General features: G+C 42.6%; 1 protein-coding gene and 1 long non-coding RNA gene across 4 annotated transcripts in view; both read right to left on the bottom strand.

The window, feature by feature from the left end:
* Positions 1–3,789: 3,789 nt before the first annotated feature.
* The window catches only part of LOC120430848 (protein lifeguard 1-like), a 65,899-nt gene continuing 46,444 nt past the window's right edge, over positions 3,790–23,244 (bottom strand). For all 3 annotated transcript variants that reach the window (XM_052706789.1, XM_052706790.1, XM_039595974.2), the window contains 4 exons: positions 22,050–22,184; positions 21,820–21,992; positions 21,519–21,767; positions 3,790–4,309 (listed from right to left, as the gene is read on the bottom strand). In XM_052706789.1, coding sequence (XP_052562749.1) covers positions 3,950–4,309; positions 21,519–21,767; positions 21,820–21,992; positions 22,050–22,184 — 917 coding nt within the window. In that variant the 3' untranslated portion in view covers positions 3,790–3,949. The remainder of the gene's footprint in view (positions 4,310–21,518; positions 21,768–21,819; positions 21,993–22,049; positions 22,185–23,244) is intronic.
* Positions 7,994–13,916, bottom strand: LOC120430850 (uncharacterized). Its single transcript, XR_005607747.2, has 2 exons — positions 13,776–13,916; positions 7,994–13,716 (listed from the first exon to the last, which is right to left on the bottom strand). It is a non-coding gene; the product is annotated as an uncharacterized LOC120430850 (long non-coding RNA).

Raw genomic sequence — 23,244 nt, 5'->3', positions numbered from 1 at the left:
AACATATAAATAATGAGATAATTCTAATTTCTGATTTCTAGAAAAAAAGTACTAGATGTTATAGGCTCTTTTGAAAGAGCAGACGATTTTGAACCAAACTGCATCAATAACTCAAAAACGATGGAAATGCATATGGGACATTTATGCGATCAGGGGCAGTATAATAATTGATAATTTATTAGTAGAGTTACAATGTCAATTTTACAAATGTTTTTTGAATATATTTTTTTTCGTTTGTACCGATAGTGAACTTTTATTTTCCTATAAAAAAAGGATCTACTTAAAATCTTAGCAATTCTATGGTAGTATATTGACATTTAGTTGAATTAAAAGTTTGCAAAATTAAGTTTAGATAAGTTTTATATAGAATTTCCAGAGTTATATTAACTTTTATACTACGTAGTTAGTAAACTTTATATTCAATCTAAATTATTTTATATAGGTCAAAGATGCCAATTTGGAGTTGGGGGCTGGATTTATGGTGATTTGTCAAAAAATAACTTTTTGTTAATTTGCGAAAGGTGTACAAACTTTTTTAGCAACTTTTTTTATTTTTGAAATAGTATTTGTTTAAGAACTTTTTTTTATAGAAATCATCTCTTCATGAGCTTTTTGTAGCAAAATGTTCGGCATGAGTTTCTGAATAAAACGTAGTACTAGGTTTTTGTCAAACTTTGAATTGTTTACATGTTTCATCACAAAATGCGCATAGGGCCCAAGGGGTGTAAATACTTTTTTTTAAATACTGTAAATACAAGCAAATAGAGACAGTAAGGAATTATTTAAATATGTTTTAATTTTTTGACTACACAGCCACAATTATTGTTTACTATTGTATGAGTTATGAAACTATAGTTTAGTGTATACAAACATTGACAAGAGAGGATTAACAGATTATCATGCTGTGATCTTAGTGAAATAACACAATAAGAGCTTTCCAATCACAATGAATATGCTTCGAAAACAACATGACATCTGATAATTATTTTGATCCAAAAAATAAATTGATTAAAAAAATGTCAACGCAGTGCACGCGATTCAATAAATAAATTTAAAAAATTGGTAATTATCCTGAATTATAACAAATATTAAACAATAAATAAGTTCATAAATTTTATAAAATATATTGATAACTCCGACTCCAGCTCCGACTCCGGGTCTATCAGAAATTTACGACTCCGGCTCCGACTCCGACTCCAGCTCATAAAATTTAGCCAGCTCCGACTCCGACTCCAGCTATTCGAGTTTTGACGACTCCGACTCCGACTCCGACTCCAGGTCCCGAAAAGGACCCGGCTCCACCGACTCCGGCTCCGACTCCACAGCCCTGCATGTTTATTTATGACTTTAAACTTGAAAAAAAGCATAATATTTTAAAAATTATTTAGCTATTCATCATAAACCGGCATCTGGAGCAAATTAGGACAAAAGTAACGAATTCAGACAGCTGTTTAAGCTAATTTGTTTTTGAATAATGTTCTGATTGTTTTGATTGATTTCGATTACAACAGGAACAGATCAAAACAATTCGTACACCGATTTCCAAATTTATTGCTCTAAAATCTCCTGTACCTATTCAGACTGCAGTCCCGATTATCCCCAGTTGGTAGTTGGTTGGTAGTGACTTAAAGATAATTTTTAAAATATGTTTTTAAATAAAAACATAAAATTCCAAACTTATCCAAAGTGTTACATTGTCCGGTATAATTTTATTTCTTGTTGTTTTAGACACTTTAATTGAAATTGTATAAGCTTTTGTAGTTATATTATATAACTAAAAAATAAAAGAAATATATTCAAAATTCTGGTTCAATTAAACTCCAAAGCACATCAAAGAACACATTTTTTTAATGTGTTTTAAACTATCTAAAGACTGCTGTCCTTGTTCAGATTGAAGTGTAGCTTATCACCATTAACAGTTTTGAGCTAATTGTAAATTTAAGATTTTAGGTCGTGCGAGCTGTCAGTTATGGTCAACTTACATACAAAATTATGGTATGCCAGATATTGAAGTGATATCATGTCAATTTTATCATATTTTTTTGTTTTTTTAAAGGGGCTGAATTTATTAACTATTAACTTATTTATGATCATATTTAAATGTTTTCACATAGTTGTTGTTTTTGTCCACCATTTCCAACTGATTGAATTTCGCAAAATTGAAACCACATTTAACGCAGATCACGGCCATCAATAATCTGAAACAAATCCAGATTTGATTCACAAATTACAAAAGACTACAGCCATCCCTCATATTCGGAACAGTTTACAGATCGGCCAATGTTCAAAAAATCATAGCAAATCAATAATTGAACTTAATGATTCGCTTTGACCTTCATTTGGAAGCTTTTCTTGCGATCTTTCGAATGCTATATCGAACAACTGCAAATTTCAACTTTTATATCAAGTTTTTGAAGTAAAACTTTGACCCTCGAAATCCACAAATTCGGAACACTTTTTTCTTACGGATGTAAACAAACTTTGGATCTCTCCAGGAGTACATATTTGTAACAAAATAATGACTTCACACACTGCAACCAGTTTCACTCAAGCTTAGTGATGTTTTATCCATGGTCTGATAACTTTTATTGTGAAAATATCAGTTAAATTCAGGTGTTCCACAATTGTGGGAGGCACAATAACATCCCACAATCATGGAACAGGCAATTTGGAGGCAGTGTTTTGCTGCTCTGAATGAAATAGTCTTGAGATGCAGTTTTTTGTTTTAAAATTATTACTTTTACTAGTGAAATAGCCAAAAAATGTCCAAATAAAGGTCCTAAAAATAGTAGGGTCGACAGAAAAGCTGTATTTTTCATGCTATTGACAAATTATCACAAAAGTGTTCCGAATTTGTGGGTGTTCCGAATATGTGGGATGACTGTAAACAAAATTAAAATAACTCACAAAACAACGATTTTTTCAAACAATCTCTTTGGTCGGTTTAGAATTGTCAAACTGAATAGCTCAAAGCTAACTCGAACCCGGTACACACACGAAGCTTGACATAAACAAATCTGACAACTTCCAATTTATAAGTATAAAATTCATTAAAAGCCTAATAAAATTGAAAAAAAAAACTTTGAAAAAATATATTTTGATTTGAAAATCTGCCATACCATGAGCGTTGAAAGCATTGAAACGCTGGTGCAATTTTGACAGTTTGAGCTGGTGTGAAAACGGCGACAGAGCTCGCACCACACAGGATTAAGCAAGAAAAACGTAACAAATATAATGAAAAAATAGATTTTTTGACTGCTGCAAAAATTTCCCGGAATCCCGGGAATTCCCGGGATTCTAAAAATATTTTTCCCGTTTCCCGGGAAATTCAAAACCCGGGAAAATTGGACGCCCTAATTCAGGTTTGTTTCAATGCAAAATTTTGTTGATTATGTATATTTGACAAAATTTAAGTTGAATCAAACGTCGTACAGGCTGATCGAACAAAAAACTTTCTGCGTGTAAAATTGTATCTGAGACAAAATATTTGGATCTTTTTTATCTTTTTTTTTCGACGTTCGTTGATCTTAAATCTCAATAAAAATGTCTGTATTGTTTTAAAAATAAAGCATAAACTTTCAAAAATGTTCTTATTCTGAGTTATCATTCTTTATTCAACTCTTTACTATCTTATATAACTGCTGCACATTAAATTATCTTATGAAAAAACTACAAATAGTAGGGACACACAATTCCATTAATCTTTTTTTGGAGGTTGCCTTTCACCGATTTAGTAGATATGCCAAAAGATGAAAATATTTGTTTTCGAAATAAATAAAAACAGCGAGATAATTATGCCAACATTCTTAGCATTTTTTATAATATTTTTAAAGCTTTAATTTTTACATAGATCAGATTTTTTTTATCTATAATGTTTAAACATACAATTACTTAACAGACGTTCGGATTACACTTTTTAGATGGAATTGATAACATAATTGAAACATGATTAGTCACGTGAAGCGCCAATAATTGTAAGAATGTACAAAAATATGTTAATGATATCCAGATACAGATTTAGAGCAGCAAAAATGTACTCTTCCGGGCTAATGCTGTATTTGTGTTCACCTCCCATCATAAGCTGCGTGTCATAAATCAAGTAGATGCTGAAGATCAGAGCTCCAAAGCTGGCATACACGATTGTAATTGTTTTGCCGGGAAAGAAAATAGCAATGATGCCAAACAACATGAGAATAATAACTGCGACGAACAACACTCCACCCATGACAGTGAAGTCCCATTTGGTTTGAAAAGCAAATAAAGTTAATCCAAGACAAACGGCCGCTGTAATTCCAACTGCAAGCAAAACCTACAGAAAATAAATAGAAATCGTTACAGAAACTGTAGTGAAATTATGGGCGCCATCCGCAAATCACGCAGCATTTTTTTTTTTTTTTTTTGAGGATTATTGACCCTCGAATTTCAAATCTGGGCATTCCATCTGAAGCGGAACAGCATTTGAAAATTACCCTCTCCGCAAAGCAAAGTAAAGTAATCCACTTTAACGACCCCCGGGTCTTTTGTGGTCTCTGTTGCAAGTTTCTGCTCATTTCTAGGCGTCCGAAGGTTATGTGTGGTGAGTCACTCAAAACCTCTTTTACGCAAATGGACCGACGTTTTACTTCCCCATCCGATAGAAGCCCTCTCCCCTCTCCGATCCTGCTCAAATTTAGCAGGGCTGTTGATACTATCAAAACATACAAGAATCCCGAATTTTGAGCGAAGCCGGTGAAACCCATTTTCAAACGGCGATAGCTCAGGAACCACAAATCTTAGAAGGTCGATCTTAAGCTCAATTTTGAAAGAAATTGAACTAAAAATACAGGCTAGCAATCCAAAATTTCGCGGAGCGAAATGAAACGAAAAAAAAACCGCGACTGCAAAATTTGCTACACTAATATCTCAGCTTCTGTTCAACACACGTAAAAGTGGTACCCACCGAACGAAAGGGGAGATTTCAATCTTTCTTACTATACCTATTTAATGGCCTTGATACCGCAAAACTGGGCGAATTGGGACAATTTTTGAACATTTTTGTTAGTAATTCAATGGAAAGAAACTTTTGGTAGCCTAATTTATTTTTCATTCATGTGATGGATAACTACCGTTACAAATGTATCAGTTTCATCCTTTATCTGCACCCAAACGGCGGTCGCATGATTGTGATGCATAGGGACGTGGCGTTACATCGTGCTGCCACCTGGTTTTTTTAAGCGCAAGAGTGTAAAAGTGCTGAGTCATCGTCTAAAAATAGACGGCGTCCTATCTCGCCCAGCAAAATGAAGTCGATAAAGTAGTCGGTTTCGATGAGCAAAAGTGGAAAATGTGGTCTAAAAATAGCGACGCCATCCCCCTATGGCGGAATGAAAGTATATCAGAATCTGCATGGAAACTGTCCTCATGCCGTTTTTGCGATATAGGGGTATGACATTTTTGCCCGTTACCGACAATTATCGACATTACCGACGGCTTTTTGGTTGTATTTCACAAAAAAAAACCTTTAACAGAACGAGGATTGAACCACCAACTTCTTGATTATTGATCCGACAGGCTACCACCGCGCCATGGACGCTTGATGAATTGTGAGTGAAAGAGCACCAACATATTCTTCTCTTTTAAATTATGCTCGGGGACGGGCCAGCATTATATGTGTTAGTGAGAACAGCAGATCGCAGAAATGTTTACACGCGGGCAAAAATGATCTACGGTCTTGATGCAAAAAATGTTATGAAATATGACATTTTCTGCAACAAATCCACTGTTGCAGATTTTGAGATATATTTTTCCTTTGGGTGTGCTTTGTTAAATTGATCAAATAAAAGTTTTTTTAGCTGTCCCAATTCGTACCGACCTTTTGGCGAATTGGGACACTTGATTTTTCCATCGTTTTATTTTTTAACAAATTACTTTATATATACAAACTAGCTCATATTAATCAAATTTCGATTATATTTGAACATTTATGCTACACAGAAAAAAATATGTAAATTTCCACGTCATGTAAACTATGTTTTAAATGTAAACTTGGTACATGTAAAAATAAAATCATATGTAAAATGCTAAATCAGATGTAAAAGGCGATCATGTAAAAATTAATCGCATGTAATCTGTGAATCAGATGTAAACGGAAAAGCTTTTGTCATTTATTTACAAATCTGAAACATGTAAATCTTGAAAGAATGTAAATAGCAGTCAATGTAAATTTGAAATAAATGTAAATATTCATTACGACTGCCAAGTGACAGCTAATCAAAATAAAACAGTTCAAGTGTGTTGTTGTTAGGAAGCGGTCGGCTTCCACGCGGAACCTCTCATTTTCTGCCAACGTATTCCCATCAGCTGGACCATTCCGGAGTGGCCGTAATGTTAAGTATCAGCATCTGACTTCCACCGGTCAGCCAACCAACGCAGCGTACGCAATTGTCCATACCAACCTCGGGCATCCGGAAGTCGACATCGCAGAATACGCTCGGAAGCATCAAACCACTTTCTTCTACCCCTTGTGCGTGTCCAATTCGAACTTGGAGGAGATTCTTCCGGGGCAAGTGGGGACAGTTTGAGGTTGAGCTAATTTTGACTCATTTCGCTCTACCCAAGTAACCGTGGGACACTAAAACATAACTTTTTATCTACTCTATATCAAAATATAAAGTAAGCTATATACAGTTACATAACTCTATATCCCCTTGTAGAGTGGAATTAAAGTCAAAAGTGGCGACGTTAAGGGTGGATATAGAGTAATGTTCAGAAAAACAACAAAATACTACATTACCGACACTTGGGTGGTGGTGTCAAAAAGCTTTCCACAGCACCAAAGCAGCCTCTTCTCTCTCTTTCCCTCTCTTTCTATGAGCAGCTTTCGATAATTTACAAGTTTCAGTAGAGGAGTGGCGCGCCTTCCATCTCCCCTATCTGAACAATTGATGTAAAAAAAGCAAAGTAATCCACTTTAACGACCCACGGGTCTTTTGTGGTCTCTGTTGCAAGTTTCTGCTCATTTCTAGGCGTCCGAAGGTTATGTGTGGTGAGTCACTCAAAACCTCTTTTACGCAAATGGACCGACGTTTTACTTCCCCATCCGATAGAAGGCGTGGTCAGGCAAATCTCGTCTCGAAAAATGCCACCGGGTCCGTCTGGGATTGAACCCAGGCCATACTGGGATTCAGAGGCTACCACGCTAACCACTAAACCACCGGACCCGGCCAATTGATGTCCGGGAAGCTATTTGTCGAACGGATCTTTCATGTGGATGTGCTTCAATTAAATGCCACAAATCTTTATTTACTTCCACTAATGTGGATTAAAAGGCTTGAAACATTAAAAGAAGTGTCACAGCTTCGAAACATTTTTTGAAGTTGATTTAGAGTTCCGGTACACTAAAGGCTTACTCTATAGTGAAATAAAAAGTTTCTATTAATGCTTTGGAACATTTTTGTGCTAAATGCTTTGAAGCTCTAAATGGCTGATCTATATGTTATTATAGAGTAAGCAATAATGTTCCATGGCATAAATGTTTCAAAGCATTTCAAAAGATTATTTAAAGTGTAGCCGTTGCGATTCGACCGGTTGCAAACGGTGCAGCTTATGCGCCACTCCCGTGAGGGAGACTGCCCGCCATGTTAAATTTGCCCGGTTTGAGACTCTCGAAGAGGTGCTCGGTTGAACTTCTTCCCAGGGAAGAAGCAAGATCGAATCGGCCAGCGTACCAAAGTGACCCACAAGAACGGTACGGAAAGCTCAGCCTCTCGAAAAAGCTCCTCAGAAATCCGCCAGTATGAATCATCATGGGTAGTACCGACACCCGCCACCAGAGAACTTCACGAAGCATGGGAAATACGCAGAACTTTTGCATTGGGGAGGAAAGGACTGGGAACGGACCCTAAAGTGACGGAAGCAGCGCTCCGGATCGACCAAAAAAACTAACACGTGAGCTCATTTTAACTGCAGGGACTTTATTGAACTCCAAATAATCACACAAAATTCTTCAGGTAGGAAATCAAAAAGAGGTGCTCATTTTATTGGACTAGTCTAAGGTTTTGTATTTTTCATTCATTGTTTCGTCTTCAACGTCTACCTAACCATCTTCCTACTGTGTGCGTTTGCTCTCCCTACTTCTACTGTTTGTTCTTCTGTTACCCCGTGCTTTTGTGCTTGCTGCCGAACCTCAAATCTTCAGCTCGTCAGCTGGAACAGCTGATCGCTGACGTCACCGGCAGTCAAGCGGACTGCGGCAGACAAAAGTCACTAGAGTGCTGTTTCGTGGACGTGTGGGGCGTGTCAATAAAGGCCGTCACACCCCGAGCGCATGGCAACACGCGCTTTAAACAAAATGGACGCCCTCCATCAAAATGGCGTCCGCTCTACGGCCGCAGCCGGAACGGAAAAACGTTCGTGACGCCTTTCGTGGCCGTCACCCTTCATCCGATGAAAAAGAACGGACTCACCGGACTGCTGTTGCTCCTGTTACTTGCTGATGCTGCTGCTGCTGTTCCTCGCCGCGTGCTCGTAGCCGGCGTGGACGACAATGTCGGTTCGACCTGCGATCGCGCGGTCGACTTCGATGAAGTTGCGCGGGCCGGAACTTGGCTTTCCGGGCCAGCACGTGGGCGGTTCGACCGCCAGGAGTTCCGAGACACTCCTTCGGACGAGATGTTGACGGCTCGTCCCTTCCGGCAATGTAGCGTGCGCCGGGATGAAACTTGTCCCACACTCGATGCGGGGCGGTGGTGGACGCGCGCTCGATCTCCTTCTGGTGCTGCTTGGCTGGTAGGGCGAAAGGAAGCGAAGCCTTCGAACTTCGCGAATGAGGTTAGCACATGCACGGGGATAATTCGCACGGGGTAACGGTTTACCTGATCTCTAGCTAGGCCGCGCACTAGGCTAAGGGGAGAAGTTAGAATTTAAGACCTAACCGGAAGCACTACCACGCCACTTTCAAACCTCAGGACTGGAAAAAGGGGAACCCGGGATAAAAGTCCGCGCACTCCACACTTCACAAAGGTCTGGGACAAAGTGAACGAGTACTAGGTTCCTCGGGCTTCTTCGGATCTTTAAAGATCTGAGTTCCCGTCTCACTCTAGCGGTCGGCAATGGCTCTGACCGTCCGTCTTCCCGAAGGATTCAACATATGAGCGACCTCCGCGAGATTCTCTCTCCAGGTCTTAAACCGGTAACGAAAGTTACCAACGATCGTGAGGGCTAACATCACCAACATTGACTACCGTGGTAACGGAGATCAAATTACATTTAAAGACGAACGGAAAAACCAAAATAAATAAATAAATAAATGCTAACAAGTGCAACTGTTACAAAAGTTTCAAAGTACCGGGAATGCTATGTTAGAGTGAATTTAGAGTTTTGATTTAATGCTTGTGGTTACTTGGGTACATTCTTCCTCGAGTGCACAAAGCTGGAGATGTCCACAATCTAAAAAAATCCAGCCGGATCGATTCCATTAACTGAATCTAGAAAATTCCGCATCTCCAATCCCTTCTGGGCTCTCCAAAAACAACGGCTGATCTGAGATTTGGACTGCTTGTCGTTGGGCCGCTGGCAGCTTAATTTCTTACCACAATTTTAAACTACTTTTGATGTGTTTTAATGTTTTTTGAAGAAATCTATAGAAACACATGCTTTTTTTGTGTTTTTTTCCTGTTCTGATTGTTGTTCTGTTTTTGTCAGCGCTTTCTTTTCGTTTCATTCGTCAACAGTACCGTGGCAGTGACAGTATTATCGACGAACAAGTTTTGCTGCATGGGCAAAAAGCCGGCTATTCCTGACCAAGGCTTCATCCATAAAGTACGTCATGCTCAAATCAGCCAAAATTTACCCACCCTCCCTCCGTTTGTCACGCTTTTCCACGCAATGTCACTTACAACACGCAATGTCACACACGCAAATTAAAGGTTGGTAATCGGCTTTTTTTATGTCAAAATTTAAATTTTGTTTGCAGGACCTCTAAAAAAAATCTAGAAATTTAAAATTTGATAAACCCAGGTTCTTTTCACAATATTTGAGAAAAATATTGAGTAAAATCTAGCGTTTATATGTAAAATTTGTGAAAGGACATAGATTTATTTTAAGGCTAGTATGGAGATCGGAAGGAAAGGGGTCAAGAAACAGCTTTACGAACAGCAGAACAAAGGAGAGGGAGCGTTTTCTTGGGGCTTTTCTTCACCCTATCTGGCTGGTTTTCGCTGCCGCTGCTGCCCATTTAAAAAAATTCTTGACCGGTTCCTTCCGATGTGCATACACCGCTTTAACCTGAATTTCAAAATTTTAAAATTCAAATTTTGCAATTTTAGCTTTTTGAATGTTTTAGAAACCGCCTTAAGCCAGGGGTATTTTAAAACACTCAAAAAGCAAGATATGAAAATTCTAGATTTGTCGAACTTACAGATAAAAAGTTTAGCAAATCAATTAACAATTAATCACCTAAAGAAATCTGCCCAAGTACAAATTTGTGCATCTGACATCCCTGGTTTGGCTAACAGCGCAAGCCCTACCCACTCAGCGCGTTCCGTTTGAATTCCATTTAGAATTCCGCTTGAGCGAAAAAAGTTCGATTCGAATTCTAAACAGTGTTCGTTTTAGATTCTAAAACGTATTCCGTTTCAAACGCAACAACCGGTTCCGTTTGAGTTTTCGCCGCAAATCGGTTCAAGCGGAATTTAAACGGAATCGAAACGGAATGGACAGGTTGGCTTTGACAGCTTCTTCTTTTTCTTATTTTCTTTCTGGTTTTCTTTTTTGTCTATAGGTTGAGTTCAAATTAGATTCGAATTCAACCAGAAAGGTTGCTTCAACAAGTGGTTTTTATTATTTTAAAACTATTTTTTATTTATTTGTCGTTAAATAAAACGCGATCCAACCCCAAGCCCCTTTATTTTTGATGTTTGTTTCCAGTTTAACAAAAAAAAACTATCCCTCGGGGCGGCCTAAAACGTCATTCTAGGCGGCACCGGTCGACACTCCGGATCCCTTGCCATCACTAAACCCGTGCAGCTCCACTAGGATGACCAGATCGAATTGGGCCTTCTTCGGGACCTTGAACTTTCCGAACTCCGCTCGCGCTTGAACTTTCCCGCTCCGTCCGCCTCGTTGAGCTTCTTTTCGTGGTTCTCCAGCAGCAGGCAGTGTCCATTGCGGACGACCGCAGCAGCGATTCGGCCGAAACTTCCGATTCCATTGGGTAGAGCAGTGGCGTTAGCACCACCGGTGCATGTTCCCGCGGAAAGTCCCGGCACACCTGCTGAACAAAGCGCGTGTACGTCGAGTTGGCGAGGCCGAATTCATTTTGCTTGCCGTGCGACAGCAACGATAGAATGTGCTGCAAAAGTTCGTTGAGACTTCCCTCCTGGCTGGATTGGCTTGGTTCTGCAAAAGCAAAAATAATGTTAATATTTATTAATAATATTCCTCCACTTGAAAGCAAGTTCAAACCTCAAAAATTATCCATTGGAAGAGGATTTCTTCCGCGTGGGCTTCGACTGCTGCGATCGCGAAATTTTCTAGCGCACACTTTGACGCACGTTTGACGTTTGCTTCAGCAGACCACACTCACACTATGCAAGAAAAACCGCTTCGGCGAAACGCGGCGAAGTGTCACTGAAGTTCGGCCGTACACCAGCAGGTGTCGCTAATGTACCAAAATGGCTCAAACGGAATCTAAACGGAGTCCAACCGGAGATTCCGTTTAGAAAATTTCGAAGCAATTTTCGAAGCGGAATTCGAAGCGGAATGAACCCGTCATGCGGAAAACGGTTTGATTGGGTAGCAGCAAAAGTTTTGAAACCCAATTTTTACTACATACGCCCATGTGTTTCAACCAACAGAACAGACATGCAAAACAGAATGTAAAAAAAACACACAAAAGCCAGATGAAACGTCATTCAGTCGGCAAAAACATTTTTTACAAACAGATTAATGTCTCTGTTTTTGAAACGTTCCGGTAAAATAATGACTGCGATGGCACCGTGTGCGGTTCTTAAGACCGGCTGCAACAGGTAAGCGTGGAGCAGAAATTCGTCTCGATCGCCAGAACCACGTCAGATGCTTAGATTTTGAGCCGGTAGGAGTGTCTCAACTATAAGCACACCCGTAATCATCCGCCGTCTGGGACTGCTGGTGCCGGTTACGACAGCTTTTTGACTGCAAGGCGATTTCCATCGATTCCATCAAAACCTACATTCCAGTTCCCGGGTGGCAGCAATGGTGACAGATCTGCCACACCCAGCTCAACGAAGTCGAGGCTGGAGAGTTCCAAAAAGTGCGTGAAAAAAAAAAACAAAATACCCAATCTGACGATCGTCGTTCGCCACGGACGGGGAGGATGTGGTGTTTGTGCGGTCCAGACCGGAACTAGCGGTGCAAAATCGCTAGCTGATAATGCTCAGCTGCAGCCCCCAAACGACCCGGCGTATTCGAGTTGCCCGTATGACCGCGTACAAGTGTGGTTTAACGAAGCCTCGCCAATCCATCTAGTTTGAAGGGTGAGTAGAGCGTAGATTTCAACCTATACGATTTCAACCCCTAATCTTCTTCTTCAGGTTATCACGATCTGTACAAGAACGGTGGCCAGTGCCACAAATTGACAACGATCTAGCGTGTGTGAATCATCCCGAGTTCAGCGTTGCGCATTGCGAGTTCTACAGCTAATGAATGTTCGGCTCCAATCCGGGCCGCAACACCGCCATCTACATTCCGATCCTCGTCGCGATCCTGATCGCGTGACCTTTCTTGCTATAACTAATCATCAAGAAGAGGTTATTCTGCGTGGTGCCTAACCTTAAAATATCTTCAAAACCATAACCAGGTGAGACCACAGGAAACCCAAAATCTGATTTTCCAAGGGCGCAGGAATACCTAAAAATAAAACCATGGCAATACCAAGTTTTGGTATTCAAGCAATGTTCAAAAATCCAGAAGACCTCAACTTGGTATTGAAATGGTTTTTTTTGTGGCCCTTGGAATAACATGGTTTGGTATACACACGAAGAAAAAATACTCTAAATTTAAAAAGATCGCTCGTTGGATTAAAAGTTCGCGTTGGTGAATATTCGTAGAAAGTTCAAACTTTTTAATTTAAAAGTTGGAAAGTTTTTGATACTACCATGCATTTATGGAACAAAATCGTTGTATCGGTAAAAGTGTTTTACTTTTTGTTGGAAAGTAAACCTTTTATGGCAAGAATAAACTACATTTAATACTACAGTGATAATTTCAAAAAATGAGCTTGATTTTCATATTTATTTTTAAAAGTCAAAACGGCAAGCTAAAAAAAAACATTTGTATAATGTATTTAACGCTTCTGCTCAAGGTTGGCCAACATCAGAGTCCAAGCTGTACCGATTCTTACGGTACGCCACCGGTCACTTCCGAAGACCCCAGGCTGGACGGTTCCGGATGGACGTTTCGATGCGCGACAGCAGTGTAGAGAACAGGATGGTCACGTTGCCGGACTTCATCAGGACAGTCTTGGAGGAGTTGGCCGTTGATTCGGGAAGGGTTTCCCGACTGGGAAGTGAAGTGCTTGAACGGGGAGATCCCGATCCTGGAAGCGCATCCGGAACATGGGGTTGATGAGATCCTTGGAACAGAATTCGATTTTGAGCACTTCATCCTCCTTCGAGAATGACAGATTTTCCGGCTAGCTGTCCAGGTTCATTCAGCTGGAGCTGCGCCGTCGCGAGGTGAGCGTTTGTGGGTGGAAAGTTGCTAAAAGAGATGGAAGTAAGTGAAGTTGGCTAACCACTGCACACATTCTTAATACTCACCGGTGTTGTAAACCGCCTGCACCGAGTGCAACATCTGCGCTGACCACCTCCGATTATGCCACTAGTCGTCCTCCTCTTCGTCGGATCCGTCAACTCACCGTGAAAATTAACTTTCTCGTACTTGTCCAAAAACCAGACGTTTATCTTCTTCAACGCAAACTCGTTGTTCATGCAACGCTGCGGCAGCGCCATTGACCTTCAACCTCCAATCCCGGGCCACCACCACCGAATATAACCGGTGCGAATCCACATTCCTACCTTCCATCCTACAAAAACAAACAAAAATAATCACAAACCCCACAAAGCACCCAAGCTTCCTTTACCCATTCCGTTCCCGGAACAGCTTGCAGTTCGTGCAGGAAGCTGGCCTTGTCCTTTTTGAGCACTCGACCCCGTCCCGCACCCGCACCACCTTCCTTCGAAGGCGTTTCGCTGCTGCTGTTTGGCTGACAAAGGTTTCCGCGTCGGCTTTGCTTTGCGTCCTAGACTCACCAGCACCACCGCGGTGCACCGGACCCACCAAAGTGTTTGTTTACATTTGGGACTTAGGCGTACTCGGTTATACGAGAACGTCAAAATGAAAGAAATTATACAGTCGTATTAAAAGTTAAGACTTTTAAATCAGTTAGTGAAGAGATTTCATAAAACTTTACCAGTAAAAGTTATAATTTTTAACACAAGAAAAAAACATTCCCTCGAGCAAATTTTGCCAGCTTTTTAAATTAAAATAAGGTTACTTTTGTCATTACAGTAATATTTTTTTGTGTTGTTGTGCCCTTCCACATACAAGATTTTTGTATGATTTCATGGTATTTTACCATCTATTACTGGGCAACCAAGGGCACATTTTGGTCCCTGTTATTTGCCCAAGTAATACACTGAAATAAATATCATGATGTATGCTATAACTTTCGCATATAGATTTTTGCAGAGTGCCTCTACATTTGACATGTATATGCGCCGCACATGAACTGCGTGAGCTCTGCATAAAAATGGATAAGGAATAGAAATATGCCAATGCATATAACACGTATGTTCACAGCACATAAATGGTATATGCAATGCTCTCAGACTGAATGATGTTGCAATATGCACCCACATATAGCATGTAAGTGCAACACTCATGATTTTTAATTAATTTTCAATTAATTTTTGATAGGCATGCATTTTATTATTATGTATTACTTCTAATATTAAATTGGTGTATAATCTTCTTTCCATATTTAAAGAAAAGTTTGTGATTAATTATGAAACTTTTATTAAACTATGATGGCCGGACTTGAGCACTTGCGGTGTTTTCTCCCGAACGGGAGTGGCTCAGTTTGTTTCTGGGGAAGATCGCTTCGAATGGGGCAATTTCCGGAATGAGTTGGAGCGGTTGCCGCGGAACTCCGAGCCCTGCCTCCCTTTTTTGCACACCGCGTGCTCTTGACCTTACCGGGTGCTTGAAGTGGTCCATTAGATTCTCCAAGCAAATGTCCGACTTGACGTCTAGCTCGAGTTAAGTGCGACGCTTCTCCATAATCTTTTTCGCGACAAGGTTGACCGGCAGCGGTGGATACACCGGAAGATTGGTTTTGTCCAGTTTTTTAACGATCGTTTTCACTATCTGCAAAAAAACGTTTATCATCGTTTTCACCACACCACACAGATCTCTTCTACGAACCTGAGTCGGAAACATTCCGACGATGCGGTTCATCACCTCCGGTTGCAACAGCGTCCGGCAACCATCGTCCCGTTGATGGTAATCTCCTACTGCTGCTCTCAAAGTAACCGCGGCTAACCAAGGACACCACCAAACAGGACACACCGGAACGTCGGATACAGGCGGATTTCGTTAACCTGGCCGATGTGGCCAAACAGGCTCTGCATCTGGACCACCTTCGTGCCGGAACCGTCTGGCATCTCGTTGCGCGGAATCAAATGTGTGGCCCGCCGTTTGAGCGCAGTTTCACAAAATGAACCACAGCTGTTGCTGCTGGCTGGCACACTGACACACACGCGCAAACGGTTTTGTACACATTTGGGCACACATTCATAATTGCTGTGAACCTTGCATATAAGTTTCATGATATCGAGTCGATCTGGCTCGAGATCGAGCCTGAATCGAGTCGAGGCTCGAGCCAAAATTCTCAGTGGGCGTGTTATTTACCCCTGCTCGGGGTGGGCTCTCGCAGAAATTCACCGCACACTTTTTTTTCTGAAAACGCAGTTTTCACCGATAGAATATTTTTAATCGAACATATTCTAAATCAGGAAAGAAACGAACGAAACTTCCATGCGTGTTCTTGATTTATAATATTTTACTTCCGTCAATAAGTGATTCTTATGTATTACCCTGCGTAATACGATGGAGGTTTTTTTTTAGGAGGTACCAAAATTGGGGCCCAGTGTGCGAGCTGGTGTAGTGTCGCGCTCCGGCCGGTCCGTCGAATTTATCGCGAAAATCGTTGTCAGCCGGTACATCGCGGCGTGAAATTCCGTCGAGACTCTCCGGAACCTGCAGTGAACCGGTGGACATTAAAAGCAGTGCTCGACGATCGCGAATCCGTCCTAATTCTCGCGAGTTTTTTGTGCCGATTTGCGGATCAAATCGAGCCACAACAAGAACAATAAAGAGCTTCCCGCGTGGCAAGTACAATACCGGCGTCGTCGTCGCCTTCGTTCTTTCGCACCGCGATTGTGTTGTGTGCTGGTATCGTCGTCGTCGTGAACGAGCTGGGTGTAGTGCTGCTTGGAAGTGTGGAAGAAATTTCGACACGCACAGTGGGTCGGAGTGAAAAAAGTGTGCGGCAGAATAAAATGAACTAAAAGTTTTTGAAAATTTAAAAGAAATTTTTTTGTGCTAAAGTGGAGTGAATCAATCAACCAGATCGTACGTGCACACCCCCCCCCCCCTCCACCCCGTTTTTGGGTGACTGTACCCCAGGTTAGGGGCGGCCCAAAACAAGTGGGGTTTCGACGCCTTCTACCCGTGAGCGGCTGTTCCCAGGTTAGGGGCGGCTCCCATAGAAGCGAGTGAACCCCCCCCCCCCTTCAAGCGTCTGTTCCCCAGGTTAGGGGCGGCTCAAGGAAACCGGTGTCCTGCTCCATCGTTGAGGTAAGCGTCTGTTCTCCAGGTTAGGGGCGGCTTACAGCAGATAGAGTTAGGACCCCCCCCCCTCGAGCGACTGTTCCCCAGGTTAGGGGCGGCTCGGAACAGCGTCTGTTCCCCAGGTTAGGGGCGGCTGACTAACAGTCCCAGTGCCAGGGTGGGACTCTAAACAGCCCTGGTACGACGGTCCTCCGGCGAGACAGGGGGTTGGTGATGGCTACACGCACCCGCCGTAAAAACCAAGTGCAGAGAGCTCCAGATGCGAGCCGATCCAATCGCCGACCCGATTTTCGGGGATCCAGGGATTGGAAACTCGGGACGTGGAACTGCAGGTCTCTCAACTTCGATGGGAGCGACCGCATTCTTTCAAACGAATTGCGGGTCCGCGGTCTCGAAGTCGTGGCGCTGCAGGAGGTGTGCTGGGAGGGGAAGGACCACCGGGAGTACGGTGACTACACTATGTATTGGAGCGGCGGCAATACACGCGAGCTGGGGACAGCTTTTATAGTGCTGGGCGAAATGGCGAAGCGCGTGATTGGGTGGTGGCCAGTCAACGAAAGAATGTGCCGGTTGAGAATCAAGGGCCGATTCTTCAACCTGAGCATCATCAACGTGCACAGCCCGCACATGGGAAGCGACGCCGATGACAAGGACGCTTTCTACGAGCTTCTTGACCGCGAGTACAGGAAGTGTCCAAAACACGACGTCAAGATTGTCATCGGCGACTTAAACGCTCAAGTCGGCCAGGAGGAGGAGTTTAGACCGGTTATTGGGAGGTTCAGCGCTCACCAGCAGACGAACGAGAACGGCCTACGACTCATCGATTTCGCTACCTCCCGAAACATGGCCATACGTAGTACCTTCTTCCAGCACACCTCCCTATACAAGTACACCTGGAGATCACCAAACGACACGGAGACGCAAATCGACCATGTTCACATCGATGGTCGGCACTTCTCGGACATAATCGACGTCAGAACCTACCGTGGCGCGGACATCGATTCAGACCACTACCTGGTGGTGGCAAAGCTGCGCCAACACGCAGAAAATTTCAGCCTTATCAAATTGATAAATCACATTATCAACTTCAATAATTTTCATTTATTGTTTTGATAAAGTTGATTTATCGTTTCGATAAACTTTTCATATCAAAACGACAAATTTCATTGTTATTTTGATAAATTAAATTATCGTTTGAAATTTTTCGCATGCACGTTTTCTTCTGTCATCGAAACATAAACAAACAGCTGAAGGCAGCAGAATCAGGTCGGAATTTATTGAGCACCCGGAAAACAACAAAATTCCCTACGCCAGTAAACCGGGAACGACGACCAAGTCCGGCGGTGACCAAAACTGTTTTATGCAACCCAAACAGTAGCCGCCGCACAATTCCTGTTAGCATCATCCGGGCACAGAGAAATCATATGTTAGCATCGATGGTGGTAAGTTTGCGTTGAGTCAAAATAAGTAAAGTTTCCATAGCTCGCTTACTTTTCCAAAGGTCATATCTGCGTAGGAACCCATGGCGCTCAGGATCTTTTGACAAAGTACAAATTTATCTTGCTAACCATTGAATTTATTTCAGGTGAACACGACAACACGACACATCCGGTATCGGGAGAGTCTGGTGCGTTTGCGGAGTTTCCAGCCGAATGGTCCAATATACGTATACGGAAGGCGGAAGAGTCATAATTTACCAAGTACGGAGCCCAGCATAAAAGGTCAACGACATCATAGAAATGCGAGGATGCGGTTGGTGCTAAACCTATTTATTCCCACAGTAAAACCTTGGATTTATGTAAATAAATAAAGCAATTTTGGCAATACGTCATTTGTTTAATTTGAAACATTAAAAAAATACGAAATAATCACCTGTAAAATGGCGATAAATAAAATTATCATTTTAACAAAAACCTTTTATTGTTTTGATAAAATAATTTATCAAAATGATAAATATTTGTATCGATTTGATTACTTTTGTTTTGACGTTTCTTCAATCACGATTATCAAATCGATAAATTATTTTGTCAAATTGATAAATAATTATTATCAAACCGATAAGAAAACTTATCAAATTTGATAAAATAAATTATTGGTTGCCAACCGATAATTTTATTTATCGAAATGATAGCAGAAATTTGTCGAATTGATAATTCTTTTTTCTGCGTGAACGCCTGTCCGAGGTCAACAAGATCCGGTACCGTCGCCCGCAGCGGTATAACCTGGAGCGACTCAAGGATCCTGAGGTCGCTACCCAGTCCGCGCGGGAACTCGAAGCTGCGTTGCCTGACGAGGGTGAGCTCGCTGAAGCCCCTCTGGAGGCCTGCTGGAGCCATATGGAAGCAGCCATCAACGCAGCGGCATCGAGCGCCATCGGGTACGTGGACCGAGTTCGACGGAACGGCTGGTTCGACGAGGATTGTCAGGCGATTTGGGACGAGAAGAAAGCAGCGCGGGACAAGTGGCTGCTGCACAACACCCGTGGGAACAAGGAGTCGTACAAACAGTTGCGAAGACAGCAAACCCATCTCTTCCGGGATAAGAAGCGCCGCCTGGATGAGTTGGAGTGCCAGGACATGGAACAGCTGTATCGCTCCAACGAAACGCGCAAGTTCTACAAGAAACTCAGTCAATCCCGGAAAGGCTTCATGCCGCGGGCCGAAATTTGCCGGGATAAGGACGGAGGCATCTTGACGGACGAGCGTGAGGTGATCGAAAGGTGGAAGCAGTACTTCGACGAGCACCTGAACGGCCCAGAGGCGGAGTACCAGGGCGACGGGGGAAACGACGTCAGCGGTATGGTGGACGGCGAGGACGAGCCAGCACCCACGATGAGGGAGGTTAAGGATGCCATCAAGAAGCTGAAGAACAACAAAGCAGCGGGTAAGGATGGTATCGATGCTGAACTCATCAAGATGGGCCCGGACAAGCTGGCGGCCTGTCTACACCGGCTGATAGTCAAGGTCTGGGACACAGAACAGCTACCGGAGGAGTGGAAAGAGGGAGTAATATGCCCGATCTACAAGAAGGGGGACAAGTTGGAATGTGAGAACTATCGAGCTATCACTATTCTCAACGCGGCCTACAAAGTGCTGTCTCAGATCATCTTCTGTCGTCTGTCAGAGCGAGCAAAGGATTTCGTTGGGCCGTACCAAGCCGGTTTCGTGGAGGGGAAATCGACGACGGACCAAATCTTTTTGCTACGCCAAATCCTCCAAAAGTGTCGCGAGTACCAGATCCCGACGCACCACCTGTTCATCGATTTCAAAGCCGCGTACGACTCGGTCGATCGCGAAGAGCTATGGAAGATCATGCACGAGAACGGCTTTCCCAGGAAGCTGATCAGACTGGTGAAATCGACGATGGGCACGGTGCAGCGTGAAGATTTCGGGGGCGATGTCCGACCCGATCGAATCGCGCAAGGGACTGCGACAAGGCGACGGTATCTCCGGCCTCTGTTTCAACATTGGGCTTGAAGGTGTGATGAGGCGGGCGGGCTTCAACATGCGGGGCACGATCATCAACCGATCCAACCAGTTCATCTGCTATGCCGACGACATGGACATTGTCGGCAGAACGTTCGAGGATGTGGCCAGGCGGTACACCGAATTGAAGCGGGAAGCGGATAAGGTTGGATTGAAGGTGAATGTTGCGAAGACGAAGTATCTGCTGACAGGAGGAACCGAGTCCCTTAGGACTCGCATAGGACCGAGCGTGACGATCGACGGCGACGAGTTCGAGGTTGTGGAGGAGTTTGTGTACCTCGGATCGTTGGTTACGTCGGACAACAACTGCAGCAGAGAAATTCGGAGGCGCATCATCACCGGTAGTCGTGCCTACTACGGACTCCACAAGACCTTATGGTCTGGTCACCTTTCCCGGCGTACAAAGTGCACCATGTATGAAACGCTGATAAGACCCGTCGTCCTCTACGGGCACGAGACGTGGACGATGCTCGAGGAGGACCTGCAAGCGCTTGAAGTTTTCGAACGGCGAGTGCTTAGGACGATCTTTGGCGGTGTACGTGAGAACAATGTGTGGCGGAGAAGGATGAACCACGAGCTGGCGCAACTGTACGGCAAGCCAAGCATTCGGAAAGTCGCCAAGGCTGGCCGGATCAGGTGGGCCGGACACGTCGCGAGAATGCCGGACGCGCTGGATGCGCGCCAACCGAACCAAACTATCAATCCGGTGAAGTTGGTGTTCAATTCGGAGCCGGGTGGAACGCGGCGGAGGGGGGCGCAACGTGCAAGGTGGTTGAACCAGGTGGAGGAAGATCTGGAAAGTGTGGGAGTTCCGCAGCGGAATTGGAGAGTAGCAGCCCAGGACCGAGTTAGATGGCAACGCATCTGGAGACAGCTCATGACCCCGAGGTTGTACGAGCAGTAAAAGTAAAGTAAGTAAGCAAAATTGGGGGGGGGGGGGGTGGGGGGGTATTCCGATTTGGACGAAATTCGGGATTCTTGCATATTTTGATAGTATCAACAGCCTTGCCAAATTTGAGCAGGATCGGAGAGGGTACTTTTCAAATTTGTATTTTATCTTGTACACTTCAGGTGGAATGACCCATATGGAACTTAGAAGCCTTCAGACCCCCTCCCCCCCTTAAATACTACAACATTTGTGGATGGCACCTAGAAAAAAAATACCTCTTGAGAACTGAACCGTGCCGTGGTAATTCCAAGTAAAAATGATTGAGCCAAAGTGAACAGAGTTAAGAAGATAAAGTTCATGGGAGCTTTGCGTCGAACACTACCGCAACATGCCATTGAGATCAACGTGACTAGCATTACCCCGAAAGCTATCCAAAACATTTCCGGATGCTGCTTAACCCAAATGTTTGTTTGACGATGGTACATGAACAGACAGATAAATCCAAGTGTGATACTTAGTTGGGCCTAAAAACGAATTTTGTTATTGTGAATTATCTCAATTTTGAATTTATCTCACCGTTAATATTGAGTAAACCTTTCGAATAAATCCTCTCCTTATAGATTGGTCGGAGAAATCAAAATTTTTAGCTTCTGGGTTTTCCGGATCATAAACTCCATAACCACCCATTTCTGGACCGGTAGTTCCAGGAACTTGAGGGAATCCTTGGAATCCTGGTGGCGGTGCAGATCCTGTATAGTATTAACAATATTGAAACATTTTGTTCTTAGCAAAGTCAATTATCTTACCAGGTTGCGCATATAATGACTGAGGTGGGGGGTAACCAGGGTTCATTTGTTGTTGAGGAGGATATGGCGGCGCATAGCATCGTTGTCCATATCCAGGTTGTTGAGGGAAACCCCCGTAATATTGTTGATTGGGATCTAATGGAAGAGGATTAGAGATTATCAAAAAAAAAATGTTAGCATCACGAATCTGTTCGCAAATGGAAAGCCAATGTTGAAGTCAAATTTGGTTGGAGCAGTATTGTATTTAAAGGAAAATAAATTTGAAAATGTTTTTTAATTTGTAAATGTATTTTTGGACTGAGACAATTCATTAAATGCGTTTATTTATTTTTTGCTTATTTTTGATAAAATTCAGTTTAAAATATATTTTCATGAGATATATTTCCATATGACCATAAATCAAACAATGTTGTGTCATACATACATGTGCTTAAACTAAGACTTATTAAAGTGGTAGTAGTTAGTCAATGTGTTTAAATATATAAATCGTTCAGTACCGTCAGTGGGGGTGACATTGGGTCTGGGGGGTGAGATTGGGTCAAAGTGATTTACGGATTTTACCATTTCTCAGATTCTTCTCAATGAAACTGAACTCTGTTTAATGGCTTGTGTAGGGGACATCTTAAGAATACTTCGCTTGAAAAATCTCGTTCCTAGAACAAATCCTGTTATTTTGGCAGCTATCTAAAGTTGAGGTACGTTTTTGGCCAAAAATGACCTCTCGAAAAATTATTTTTTAATATTTTTGTTGGAATTGCTCGAAAACTACCAAAATGTTTGAAAATCTCCACTTCAAACATTGTAGCATGTCAATACGATTTCCTCGAACAAGAAACACTGTTGGATGACTTGTTTTTACCATGTCGTTGTATTGGAGCATCATTTTAGTTTCATTTGACCCAATGTCACCCCCTCTAAGGGGTGAGATTGGGTCAATTTTCAAACTATTAGGTTTTACGCCGACTCGATTGTTTATTCGGATTTGGAGGTTAGAAAGGAGTGCGCTGTTTACATGGACTTAACACATTTCGATGCGGTCGTCGATTTTGCTCGGGGAAATTCGTCGACAATCGACGAAGACCATGTAAACAGTGCACACGAGCTGTCAAATAACGTCACGGTGTAAAACCTAATTCGCATTTAAGGAAGTGTTCATCAAAATCCACCATATTTTGGGAAAATGTTAGTAAACTAT

The sequence above is a fragment of the Culex pipiens genome, chromosome 1, assembly GCF_016801865.2.
Source record: "Culex pipiens pallens isolate TS chromosome 1, TS_CPP_V2, whole genome shotgun sequence".
Lineage (NCBI taxonomy): Eukaryota > Metazoa > Arthropoda > Insecta > Diptera > Culicidae > Culex > Culex pipiens.
This window is presented reverse-complemented; position numbering and strand designations above follow the sequence as displayed.